The 13241-nt window shown below is 43.0% G+C and overlaps 2 protein-coding genes across 2 annotated transcripts; both read right to left on the reverse strand.

The window, feature by feature from the left end:
- Positions 1-203: 203 nt before the first annotated feature.
- LOC116504008 lies at positions 204-5771 on the reverse strand. Its single transcript, XM_032210818.1, has 2 exons — positions 5667-5771; positions 204-1447 (listed from the first exon to the last, which is right to left on the reverse strand). The coding sequence occupies exon 2, from the start codon at positions 1425-1427 to the stop codon at positions 354-356; it is 1074 nt and encodes a 357-aa protein (XP_032066709.1). The 5' UTR covers positions 1428-1447; positions 5667-5771; the 3' UTR covers positions 204-353.
- Positions 5772-7018: 1247 nt separating this feature from the next.
- LOC116504007 lies at positions 7019-12446 on the reverse strand. Its single transcript, XM_032210817.1, has 2 exons — positions 12358-12446; positions 7019-8164 (listed from the first exon to the last, which is right to left on the reverse strand). Exon 2 carries the CDS (start codon positions 8142-8144, stop codon positions 7068-7070), a length of 1077 nt encoding a protein of 358 aa, XP_032066708.1. The 5' UTR covers positions 8145-8164; positions 12358-12446; the 3' UTR covers positions 7019-7067.
- Between the last annotated feature and the right edge of the window lie 795 nt (positions 12447-13241).

Raw genomic sequence — 13241 nt, forward strand, 5'->3', positions numbered from 1 at the left:
GATTGTAAACAGTATCCTTCAGGCTGGGGAAAGACTGCAGGCTGGGGAAATAATGTAAAGTATCAGGTTTTTCTTTAAAAAAAGCTGTTCAGACTTGGATAAGTAAAGTTTTAGGGCTGTCAAAATCAATCTTTGGTCCCTGCTCTGGTCCTTGGTTAATTGCCTGAACCTATCAAGTTCAAGAATCATGGTAATTATATAGATTAAAATTTAATTATTTCAGAGATACTTTTATTTCTTGCTCAGACTTAACTCCAACAGAATCAAATCAGAAATTTTATTGGATGGGTTGTACCTACTCATTTATTATATTTACCGGTATGTGATTGTAGCAAAGTTTGAGAATGCTTGGATTAGGTTTTGATGTTTGAATCACTGACATTGGTGGGGACTGGATACGGTGGTTGCTCTTCCTTTTGAAAATTGTCAATTAGAGCCTCTGCCCCTTTTATGAACACTGGTTTCACTGCTATAGCAACCCCCATCCTTAAGGGAGTCGCAGCCCCACCAGTGAGAGCAACCAAGGCATCAAAACCCAGGTCAATGGCCCCCTCTTGAGCACGCTTCTTGGCCAAGTCAATGCAGTCTTGAGTATAGTAGTATATGCTGGTTGCAAAGTTATATAGAGTGCTGACTCCAGGTATGAACCCCACAATCTTGTGTGCCCTTTGATCTGTTACATTTACACAGTGTTCTAGTGATGAACGTCGCATGCGTGCCTGAGTGTAACATTCATGAAGCCAGGAATGAGAACCATGCTGTGGCCAGAAGTAGCTGCCATTTCTAAGCACCACTTGGAAGGAACTGCTGCCGTTGGTGATAACTCCTCCACAAACATTCCCTAAACGGTGACAGGCGTCAGCAGCTGTTGGAAACCACTTATATTCACGGTACACCTGGCCATGGAGGAGAGCTCTATCGACCTGCATCAGGCCTCGGCAGTGGAAAGTTTGTTTCTGGGCTAACTGGTCCAAATTGAACTGTAGGGCAGCAAAGCTTGTATTTTCACCTGTAGGTTTAGCTGTGTCCAGGATCATTATCATTGTCAACAGGAGGTCACTTGCATCTTTCTGCCCCAGTTCCTGGTAGAGCCCTAGGCCAAGGGTTTCGGCATGGTGGCTACAGCCGGCATTTTGCAAGGCAAGCACCAGGGTAGCTTGAATCATAATCTGGGCTGGTTGAGGCACGCTGTCAAAATGTTCGAGGGTATCAGGCATTAAGTCGCTGCACGAAACCTTTTCAGGCAACTTCATGGAATTAGAAGAGACAGAAGTGAGCAAAGCGCGGAGAGAAGCAAGGCTGGAATCCAAGGAAGAATTTTCAATGTGGTTTCTTGGATCAGTTGCAGTCCCTGCTTGCCCTCCTAATCCATGATGCGGCAGGAGGGCAAGGAAAGTCAGGAGCATCAAAGACGGTAATAAGTACATGTCAGCTTCTCTGGGCACTGCTACAAGGGGGAGAAATCAATGTATTGATTTATTTAAATAATATAGAAAGCCATCCAACACTGGGCAACATGCAAACATTAAAAAAAAACAGTGGCTAAAAACAATAACCCATGATCCTTGAGTTAAATAATACATTCCAATGCTAAAATCCTATCTACAATAACACCAAAGGTGCACAGAATGCTGTTATCTTCTGTTACCTTCACACCAAAGGTGGTTCCTATTTTTTCTACTTGCATTTTTACATGCTTTAAAACTGCTAGGTTGGCAGAAGCTGGGACAAATAACAGGAGCTCACTCTGTTACACAGCACTAGGGATTCAAACAGCTAAAGTGTTGACCTTTTTGATTGACAAGCTCAGCATCAGCCACTGAGCCACCACATTCCTTCCTATCTACAATACAAGTGAAACATATTAGAAGGGGAAATAACATAAGGAGAATTGTACCAATCTGAATGCTATAAGAAGGAACACGAAGTTCCAATGTATTGTGCAAATGTAGTCTATGTCAAAGTTTTGTTTTTGTGTATTTTGTATGTTTGAAAATAAAAAAAATATTAAAAACAAAAACAAAAGACCAGATCTTCAGACCCTTATGAAAGACTAATACAACCAATTTCATTGTATTGATTTTGTACAATGGCAATAAAGACTATACTAGTAGGCTTGTGACCATCCAGGCACAGAAGGCAACATTCCTGAGTCGAACAAGATAACATCATTTAATAGAAGAACCTGGAACCTGATGTTCTTGTCCGCCAGTAGCCTGCGGAGCTGGCAGCAGAGTTGGACAGTGAGGAGGTTGGGGAGGAACATGGGCCAGTCCTGGAGTCTGGGGAAGGCTCAGACGAGGGTTCTGCATCGGAGGCAGAGAGGGGGCTAGGGCCATCTGGGCGTTATGTGCTGTCTCCAGAGTCTACAGAGATGAACATCAGCAAGGCAGAGGAACAGGGAGCCTGTTCACAGTGCACGCATGTGCATAGCTGCTACAAGGCAAGATCAACCAAGACAAAAGTGGTGACTCGGGAGTAACTTGGAGATGATTGGGCCCTCCTATAAGACATAAAAGAGGATAAAGGCATATGTGAGCCTTTGTAGGAAGCAACTTTGTTTGTTCTGGTTGGTTTAAACTCTGAAGCTCTGTTTTGACTCTGTGCTCCATGTGGCCTTGCAAAGCTAATTGCAATTAGGTCTTTGGCAGCATTTCAAGGGAGATAAAGGTGGGTGCTTATCAGCCTTATCCTGAAGGACTGTGGCAGACTACTGTCGGACTCTTTACAAACTATTTGTGACTCATTACGGGCTGTGAATGAACATAATTCACAGTCGTTGAAATAAAAAGTGGGGTTTTTGGGACTAAGCATGTGCTTTTTACTGTCTCAAGAAGCCTAGGTCTGAACACTTGAAGGGCAGATTTATAGATAATGATCAGCAATTTGGACTGTACCCAAAAGCGTCCAAATCACAACCACTCAGTTTGGCAGGATTGAATCATATGCTCCCCTAAGTAGACCATCACAGCATCACAGCACTGGAAAGCACTTTGCACCCCAGCACTGGGACATCACTTGATTGGGGTGGAGATGTACAACTTGGTATCTCCGGACACTGATGATCCTGCACGCCATGCAGATGGATGACCTGACCCAATGGCATGATGCAGATTTTAATAGGAGTGGTGAGAGATTCTCTTATCCTTTAAATCCTCAAGACAAGAGGTGGTCACTACATTCCTGCAGGTCAAATTATTTGAGACCAAGCCAATAGGACAACTTCTCTATGATGCCCAGATTGGCAGTAAGGGTTGGCTAGTTGGCTCCTTCTCCAGTTTTGCACCATCAGAACTTATTAAGGCCAAATTTCTAAGATTACTCATTTTTCCCCCCTTGGCCTTGCCCCACTGACTGTGAAGGATAATTTTTAGTCCACCTGGAAAAGGACAATGACAATTAAAACCTAGTTCTTGTAATGGAAGGTAGCCTGGATTCCTAGGAGGGAGCGAGTGTATTTCAGGGGAGAGAGAACTCAGTTCAGATAGGTGTGAACTCTCACACTAAGGGTGTGAGAGAAAGAGGTTGAAGACGACTTCTCCCTAATGGTTCCCCGATTACATGCTTTATGAGGATGGTATCTTGGCTTTAGTTTGCCAAGATTCTGTCCATAGGTGAGGAACAATTTAAAAAAAACTGCTTAGGGGAATCACAATGTTTTTTGGGGGGGTTGTTTTTGGTGCCTGAATTTGTTAAGCTTCTCTCCAGGCCTTCTACTCAGCATGGGATATGATCAAGCCAAAGCACTCATTAAACAGTGTGTAGCAGACACAAACCTAGTCAGGTCTCCAACCATTATTGCCAATGAATGCAACAAATACTTGGCCTACTCTATGGCGTACTTAACTACTCTTGAAGTGTTTAACTATTAGAGGGCCTTTAGCACATTTATATGCCCTCCCTTCAGCTATCCTTGAAGGCCAATACAGGAAGATCCCCCGCCCAGAGAGCCAATGCCCTGTGATTCTCAAGTTGCACAAACAACAGAACATGTATTTCTCCAGTATCTATGTTAGAGAGGCATTTGTCCTAGTCTCATCTCCCCATTATTGCATCAATATCAGGGTGCACAGGACAATCTTACACTTCCCTGCTGCTTTCAGGTACCAACCTTTCTACAATATAGGTTGGCCAGTTCTGCACAGCAATATTTAAATTCTATCAGAAAATGTCCTGTGCCATAAAGCAATTTTAATGACCAGCTAGTTCATCATTCTAGAGTGTTCGATATTGTGATGGATATGGTGTTTCCATACTGCTTTACATGAATTTATTACTACTACCCCTTCTTTTAGATTGTTTCAGTAGATGTTTCAAGCTTTTTATATGTACTTTTTCCCATACCATCTCAACCTCCTCTGCTCTTACCTGAATGGGAAGGAAGAGTTTACAGGGCAGGAGGTCTGTTCCCACCTGTGGTGAAATTCATTTTTTTTACTACAGGTTCTGTGGGCATGGCTTGGTGGGCATGGCAGCGGAAGGTTATTGCAAAATCCCCATTCCCTCCCCAGTCTGGGGCTAGCCAGAGGTGGGATTTGCCAGTTCTGCAAAGTGCTCAAAATTTCCTCTACCGGTTCCCTAGAATCTGTTGAATTTCATCCCTGGTCCCCGCCCACTCCTCTCTCAAGAAAAAAAGGGAAAAAAATGCTGCAGAAGACAACCCCTCAGAAAACCCTCACCAAAATCCTCTTTTAAAAAAGGACAAAGGTCCAACTCTTTATGGAAACTAGTAATCCAAACCCTGAGGGAAGTCCTGAAAGCCCTTGTAAATTAGAGGTTAGTTTGTTGTCATGGCTGCCCATTAAGATGGACAAAATGACCGGTAGCAAAAAAGGTGAAGATGACAAAATGTCCTCTAATGCATGTGGGCGATGATCCACAGGACTCGGGTCAATTTAAGTGGAACTTGGCTTGATACAGACAGGTTGCTTCCTTCCACAGTGAAAATGCAAATTCAGTGGTCTGATTTGATAAGCTAAATCCACTTTAAGGGCACACTGAAAAGAGAATTAGATATCTATCGTCATTTAGTTGGCTGAGAACATATCCTTTCAGTGGTTAAGTTCATCAGGCTAGAAGGCAGGAGACCATGAGTTCAAGTTCAGCTTTAGCTATGAAACCCAGCTGGGTGACTTTGGGCCAGTCACTGTCTCTGAAGCCAACCCAGCTCATAGGATTGTTGTTGTTGCGGGGAAAATAGCAGAAAGGAGGTGTGTTGGATCTGTTCACCACCTTATATGTGGGATATAAATCAATCACACACACACACACACACACCAGGGCTACATTTTCCAAAATAGGGAACCATACTCTTCATGCTCAAATAATGAACAAGGAGCAACCTTTGACATAAACAAACAAAATTGTTAATCTACCAACTTGTTCTGTAATTCAAACAACAAATGCCCAAGTTAGTGCGGCAAGAAGCTAACTGATTTGTGTGGCCTGCATTAATTCACAACATTTAAGCCGTTTTCTTGCCACTGCCAGCTATGTTAATACGCCAGTATGCTTCTTCCATAGATGCTGATCTCCCATAAATAAAACACAAGCTTGACAGTGTGACACATTATTCTCACTTCCAAATTAACCTGTTTCTTTGCTCCTATTGACAGCTATTGCATGCCTTCCCTCTCCCACTCCCTCCCTGGGAAAGAGAAACTTACCTGCTTTAGGAGGCAACACAAACACAGAATGCTCCAGAATGAACTGAGCACTGGTTAAAGTTGGTCTTTATACACCCTTATCTCTGGCAATCAGTCTTATCTGCAGACTTCATTGCAACACTTCACTTGGTTCCCCAGGAAAGTTCAGTCCTCTTTGTAAACTTTCTGTCAAAGCCCCCAGAGTTACTTGTCTCCCAGAGTTACTTGTCTGATTAACCCCCAATGTTTCGTGCAGTTTTCCTGTTTTATGGTGAAAGGGATAGGAATTCCTTAGTGGTTCACAGCTAGAATCATAAAAACAGAGAGAACCAGGCAGTGCTGAGTAATGCGTTAAGGGAAGACAAGAACAGCATATCTATCAGTTGCTGATACTATTATTACATATTAAAGGAAATATTTCTTGAGAAAATATTCCCATTCACCAGTGTTCTGTCATGAGTGGCCCTTTGATTACATTTATTTGAAATGGTGAAAATAGTAAAGGATAATAGAGTAATGGTGCTGTTCTTTTCCAACCATAATTAGTAACTTGCACAGGACAACAGAATTCTGACAACAATTCACAGGTGGGTTCAAAGAGTTTTGGACAAAGACCGGGGAGCTAATAGACTGTAAATAGTATCTGTCAGTTCTAAGCAGCTTTACTGTGTAATGTTATATTACAGAATAAATAAATTCTTCATTTATGATTATTGTAAATACAAATGATAGATAAAATGAGGGGAGAAAGCAAGTTAGTAAAGAAGACATGGATACGAGAAGGTACTAGCAGATCGGAGATGACAGTAAGAGTAGGACAAAGAATATTCAGTTCTACAAAATTCTGCTTGGGTGTTCATTATGTCCCTCTAAGGATTATTTGGACCATCCAACTACAAAATGTAAAACCTTTTTGCCCAGCTGTTTTGACACGTTTTGTAAAAACAAATCATCCTATGAAAGTCACTGATTTGGAAAAAGAAAATAGCAAAGCATCCGCCATTTTCCGTCACTTAAGCATATTTTAAAAATATAGATATAATTTGTAATAATTTGTAATAGCTTCAATCAAGAGTTCTCAAACTTTGGGTAGTAACATCTCCACTTTGGGGACCTGGGGAAAAGAATGTCAATGAAAAGTGTCAGGTTTTTCTTTAAAAAAAAGTGTTCAGACTTGGATAAGAGAAAGCTTTAGGGCCGTCAAAATTCAGATATCAATCTTTGGCTCTGGTCCCTGAACCTATCAAGTTCAAGGGTCATAGTAATTATATAGATTAAAATTTAATTATTTTAGAGGTACATTTATTTCTTACTCAGACTTAACTTCAACAGAATCAAATCAGAAATTTTATTGGATGGATTGTACATTCTCATTTATTATTTTAGGTGATTGTAGCAGTGCAAAGTTTGAGAATGCCTGGATTAGGTTGTGATGTTTGCAGCACAGACGTTGGTGGGGACTGGACACGGTGGTTCCTTCTCCTTTTGAAAATCATAAATTATAGCGTCCATACCTTTTCTGTACACTTGTTTCACTACCATAGCAACCCCCATTCTAAAGGGAGTCCCAGCCCCCCCAGAGAGAGCAACCAAGGCATCAAAACCCAGGTCAATGGCCCCCTCTTGAGCACGCTTCTTGGCCATGTCAATGCAGTCTTGAGTATAGTAGTATATGCTGGTTGCAAAGTTATATAGAGTGCTGACTCCAGGTATGATCGTCAAAAGCTTGTGTATCTTTTGCTCCGTTAGATTTACACAGACTGCTGATGATGAACGTCGCATGCGTGCCTGAGTGTAACATTCATGAAGCCAGGAATGAGAACCATGCTGTGGCCAGAAGTAGCTGCCATTTCTAAGCACCACTTGGAAGGAACTGCTGCCATTGGTGATAACTCCTCCACAAACATTCCCTAAACGGTGACAGGCGTCAGCAGCTGTTGGAAACCACTTATATTCACGGTACACCTGGCCATGGAGGAGAGCTCTATCAACCTGCATCAGGCCTCGGCAGTGGAAAGTTTGTTTCTGGGCTAACTGGTCCAAATTGAACTGTAGCGCAGCAAAGCTTGTATTTTCACCTGTAGGTTTAGCTGTGTCCAGGATCTTTATCATTGTCAACAGGAGGTCACTTGCATCTTTCTGCCCCAGTTCCTGGTAGAGCCCTAGGCCAAGGGTTTCGGCATGGTGGCTGCAGCCGGCATTTTGCAAGGCAAGCACCAGGGTAGCTTGAATCATAATCTGGGCTGGTTGAGGCACGCTGTCAAAATGTTCGAGGGTATCCGGCATTAAGTCGCTGCACGAAACCTTCTTTTCAGGCAACTTCATGGAATTAGAAGAGACGGAAGTGAGCAAAGCGCGGAGAGAAGCAAGGCTGGAATCCAAGGAAGAATTTTCAGCGTGGTTTCTTGGATCAGTTGCAGTCTCTGGTTGCCCTCCCAATCCATGATGCGGCAGGAGGGCAAGGAAAGTCAGGAGCATCAAAGACGGTAATAAGTACATGTCAGTTTCTCTGGGCAGTGCTACAATGGGGAGAAATCAATGTATTGATTTATTTAAATAATATAGAAAGCCATCCAACACTGGCAACATGCAAACATTAAAAAAAAACAGTGGCTAAAAATAATAACCCATGATCTTTGAGTTAAATAATACATTCCAATGCTAAAATCCTATCTACAATAAAAGGTAAAGGATCCCCTCGCACATGTGTCCTAGTCATTCCTGACTCTAGAGGGCGGTGCTCATCTTCGTTTCAAAGCTGAAGAGCCAGCACTGTCCGAAGACATCTCAGTGGTCATGCGTCTGGCATGACTAACGCCAAAGGGAACACTGTTACCTTCACACCAAAGGTGGTTCCTATTTTTTCTACTTGCATTTTTACATGCTTTAAAACTGCTAGGTTGGCAGAAGCTGGGATAAATAACAGGAGCTCACTCCGTTACACAGCACTAGGGATTCAAACCGCTAAAGTGTCGACCTTTTTGATTGACAAGCTCAGCATCTTAGCCACTGAGCCACATCCCTTCCTATCTTAGAAACGACCAGATCTTCAGAGCCTTATGAAAGAATAATAGGTATGTGGCCATCCAAGGGGGAATGGTGGTCCTGCAAGGATCCTGTGCCTATTCCCTGGAGGGGCAAATTTACAGATAATGATCAGCACCTTGGATCGTATCCAAAAGCCTCAGAGCAGTTGTTATATGGAAATAATGAGAGATGCCAAAAACACTGCCCTCAGGATCAACTGCAGCTTCAGGGGCAACTGCATGTACAGCGTGTTGCAGTAACCCAACTGTAAAAATAATGACTAAGGCATCAGTTGATGTGAGCAAGGCTTTCCAGCCCAGACCTGGGAGCAATTGGTACACAAGTTGAAGAAATGCACCCCAGGAAGAATTACAGATGGAAAAATCTCCAAATCGCCGCTACTCAGCTTGGCAGGGTTGAATTAAGTTCTCCCCTAAGTAGACCATAACAGCGTCCCAGCACTTTGGGAGCATCATTTGATTGGGGTGGAGATGTACAATTTGGTATCTCCAGGCAGATGGATGACCTGATGCAGATATTAATAGGAGTGGTGAGACATTCTGTCATCCTTAAATTCCTCATTATATTCCTGCAGGTCTCAAATAATTTGGGACAACTTTTCTCTGGTGCCCAGATTGGCAATAAGGATTGGCTCCTTCTCCAATTTTGCACCATCAGAACTTATTCAGGCCAAATTTCTAAGATTGGCCTTTCAAGTCCTAAAATGTTTCCCCAGTGTCACCCTAAGACTAGAGACAGGTGTCATGAAAGTGGAGGCTAGAGTGTAGGTGACCATGTTCAACTATGAGTTTAGATTATTTGTTTTTTTCCCCCTTTGGCCTTGCCCCACTAATTATGAAGGATAATTTTCATTCCATGTGGAAAAAGACAATGACAACTAAAACAACCTTGTGATGGAAAGTAGCCTGGATTCCCAGGAGGGAGGGGGTGCATTCCGGAGGAGAGAGAACTCAGTTTAGATCAGTGGTTCTCAACCTTCCCAATGCTGCGACCCTTTAATACAGTTCCACATGTTGTGGTGACTCCCAACCATAAAATTGGTGTTTCCTAAGACCATAGAAAATATGTGTCTTAGGCGACCCCTGTGAAAGGGTCGTTCGACCCCCAAAGGGGTCCCGACCCACAGGTTGAGAACCACTGGTTTAGATAGATGTGAACTCTCACACTAACAGTGTGAGAAAAATAGGGTGAAGATGACTCCTCCAGAGGTGGGTTTCAAATCCTGGTGCTGGTTCGCTCGTGCACATTCAACCTTTCTGTACATGCGCACAAGCTTCTGTGCATGCACAGAAGCATCCGGGCGGTGGGTGGAGCCTCCTGCTGCCGCCACTACCGATTAGGCTGATCCGGGAGCAACCCATCTTTGGACTCCTCTCTAATAGTTCCCAGAGTACATGCTTTATGAGGATGGTAGCTTGGCTTTAGTTTGCCAAGATTCTGTCCATAGGTGAGGAACAATTTTAAAAACCTGCTTGGAGGAATCACAATGTTTTGGGGGTTTTTTTGGCACCTGAATTCTTAAGATTCTCTCCAGGTTGTCTACTCAGCATGGGAAAGCATTCATTAAATGGTGTGTAGCCAGAGGTGGGTTTCTGCTGGCGTTACTGCCGGTTCAGTGCACGCATGATTTGCGTGCATGTGCAGTTGCCTTTAAATAGATCTGCGCAACGGCAGAACATTAAAATGTTAAAGAAACATGCTGCGGCAACCAGGGAACCAGTTTGGGGGAGTGGCGAACCTGCTGTTTCCACTACTGGTTCTCCCCAAACCGGTAGCAACCCACCTCTGTGTAGCAGACACAGATCTAGTCAGGTCTCCAACCATTATTGCCAATGAATGCAACAAATACTTGGCCTACTCTATGGCATACTTAACTACTCTTGAAGTGTTTAACTATTAGAGGGCCTTTAGCACATTTATATGCCCTCCCTTCAGCTATCCTTGAAGGCCAATACAGGAAGATCCCCCGCCCAGAGAGCCAATGCCCTGTGATTCTCAAGTTGCACAAACAACAGAACATGTATTTCTCCAGTATCTATGTTAGAGAGGCATTTGTCCTAGTCTCATCTCCCCATTATTGCATCAATATCAGGGTGCACAGGACAATCTTACACTTCCCTGCTGCTTTCAGGTACCAACCTTTCTACAATATATTTTTCCCCGGTTCTGCACAGCAATATTTAAATTCTATCAGAAAATGACCTGTGCCATAAATGTTTTAATGAACAACTAGTTCATCATTCTAAAGTGCTCTATATTGTGATAGACCTGGTTTTCCATTCTCTTTTACATCCATTTACTAACTAGACCTTCTTTTGGATTGCTTTGGTAGATTTTTAAAGCTTTTTATATGTACTTTTCCCCACATAACCTCTACCTTCTCTGCTCTTACCTGAATGGGAGGGAAGAGCTTACAGGGCAGAAGGTCTTTCCCTGTCCACTCCTCTCTCTCAACAATGCTCCAAAAAACAACCCCTCAGAAAACCCTCACCAAAATCCTCTTTTAAAAAAGGACAAACGGTCCAACTCTTTATGGAAACTAATAATCCAAACCCTGAGGGAAGTCCTGAAAGCTCTTGTAAATTAGAGGTTAGTTTGTTGTCATGGCAGCCCACTAAGATGGACAAAATGACCGGTAGCAAAAAAGGTGAAGATGACAAAATGTCCTCTAATGCATGTGGGCGATGATCCACAGGACTCGGGTCAATTTAAGTAGAACTTGGCTTGATACAGACAAGTTGCTTCCTTCCACAGTGAAAATGCAAATTCAGTGGTCTGATTTGATAAGCTAAATCCACTTTAAGGGCACACTGAAAAGAGAATTAGATATCTATCGTCATTTAGTTGGCTGAGAATATATCCTTCCAGTGGTTAAAGTCATCAGGCTAGAAGGCAGGAGACCATGAGTTCTAATTCCACTTTAACCATGAAAGCCAGCTGAGTGACTTTGGGCCAGTTACTGTCCCTGAAGCCATACCCAGCTCCAGAGGTGGTATTCAGCCCGTTCTCTCTGGTTTGGGTGAACCAGTAGCAGCTGCTGGAGGCTCCACCCACCCACCCCAATGTAATACACAAGCACTGCGCATGCGCAGAAGGCACCTGTGAGTGAAGCAACAGAGAGAGCGCACACGCTCACATTTGCGAATCAGTAGGGAAGGTGAAGTGAATCCCACTACTGCCCAGCTCATAGGGTTGTTGTTGAGAGGAAAATAGGAGAAAGGAGGTGTGCTGGATCTGTTCACCACCTTATTTGTAAAAATAATAAATTCAGGATATAAATAAATTACACACACACACACACACACGGGCTACATTTTCCAAAATAAGGATTCCTCATGTTCAAATAATGAACAGGGAGCAACCTTTGACAAAAAACAAAATCTACCAAGTGATTCCATAATTCAATCAAAAGATGACCAAGTTAGTGAGGCAGAAGCCAAATGATTTGTGTGGTCTGCATTAATTCACAACATTTAAGCCATTTTCATGCACTACCAGCTATGCCAATGCACCAGTATGTTTCTTCCCTGGATGCTGATCTCCCACAAATGAAACATGGGTTGGACAGTGTGACACATCAGTCTCAGTTCCAAATTAACTTGTTTCTTTGCTCCTATTGCATGCCTTCCCTCTCCCACTCCCTCCCTGGGAAAGAGAAACTTACCTGCTTTCGGAGGCAACACAAACACAAAATGCTCCAGAGTGAACTCAGCTTTGATTAAAGTTGGTCTTTATACACACTTATCTCTGGCAATCAGTCTTATCTGCAAACCTCCTTGCAACACTCTTTGCCCCTGGAAAGTTCTGACCTCTTTCTTAATCTGCCAAAGCCCCCAGTTACTTGTCTGAAGAGGGAGAAACAGGCAGTGCTGAGTAATGAGTTAAGGGAAGAAAAGGAAGAACAATATATCTATCAGTTGCTTTGTTTGTATAGAATAAACATTCATGTCTACAACATCTGGAGTTACAGTGGCATGAGGGATGGTCAGCCGTTCTGATGTCTTAATCCTCCATCAGACTTTTGGTTAGTTCATTCAGTAAGAGCCTGAATGTCCGGCCACCCTTCTCTTCCAACCTCTCCCATCTTAAGACTGATGTATCCTACTGTCGTTGCATTTGGGATTCAGGACATGAATTGCCACCCGTAGTGACTTATGCAATGTGTGCATTCAATGCAAGTAGTACTCGACTTACAGCAATTCATTTAGTGACTGTTCAAAGTTACGGTGGCACTGAAACAAGCAACTTATAACCATTTTTCAGACTTACAACCGGTGCAGCATCCCGTCATCGTGTGATCAAAATTCAGATGCGTGGCAACTGGTTCATACTTATGACCGTTGCCGCATCCCGGGGTCACATTATCCCCTTTTGCGACCTACTGACACCCAAAGTCAATGGGGAAGATTCATTTAACAACCGTGTTTCTAATTTAAAAACTGCAGTGATTCACTTAACAAATATGGCAAGAAAAGTCGTAAAATGAGATAAAACTCACTTAACAAAACAAATTTTGGGCTCAATTGTGGTCGTTAAGTCTAGGACTAC

This window comes from Thamnophis elegans, chromosome 2, assembly GCF_009769535.1.
Source record: "Thamnophis elegans isolate rThaEle1 chromosome 2, rThaEle1.pri, whole genome shotgun sequence".
Taxonomy (NCBI): Eukaryota; Metazoa; Chordata; class Lepidosauria; order Squamata; family Colubridae; genus Thamnophis; species Thamnophis elegans.

What these genes read in the sequence shown, in the direction of transcription:
- LOC116504008 (XM_032210818.1), bottom strand. Translation starts at nt 1,427, where the DNA reads ATGTACTTATTACCGTCTTTGATGCTCCTGACTTTCCTTGCCCTCCTG.
- LOC116504007 (XM_032210817.1), bottom strand. Translation starts at nt 8,144, where the DNA reads ATGTACTTATTACCGTCTTTGATGCTCCTGACTTTCCTTGCCCTCCTG.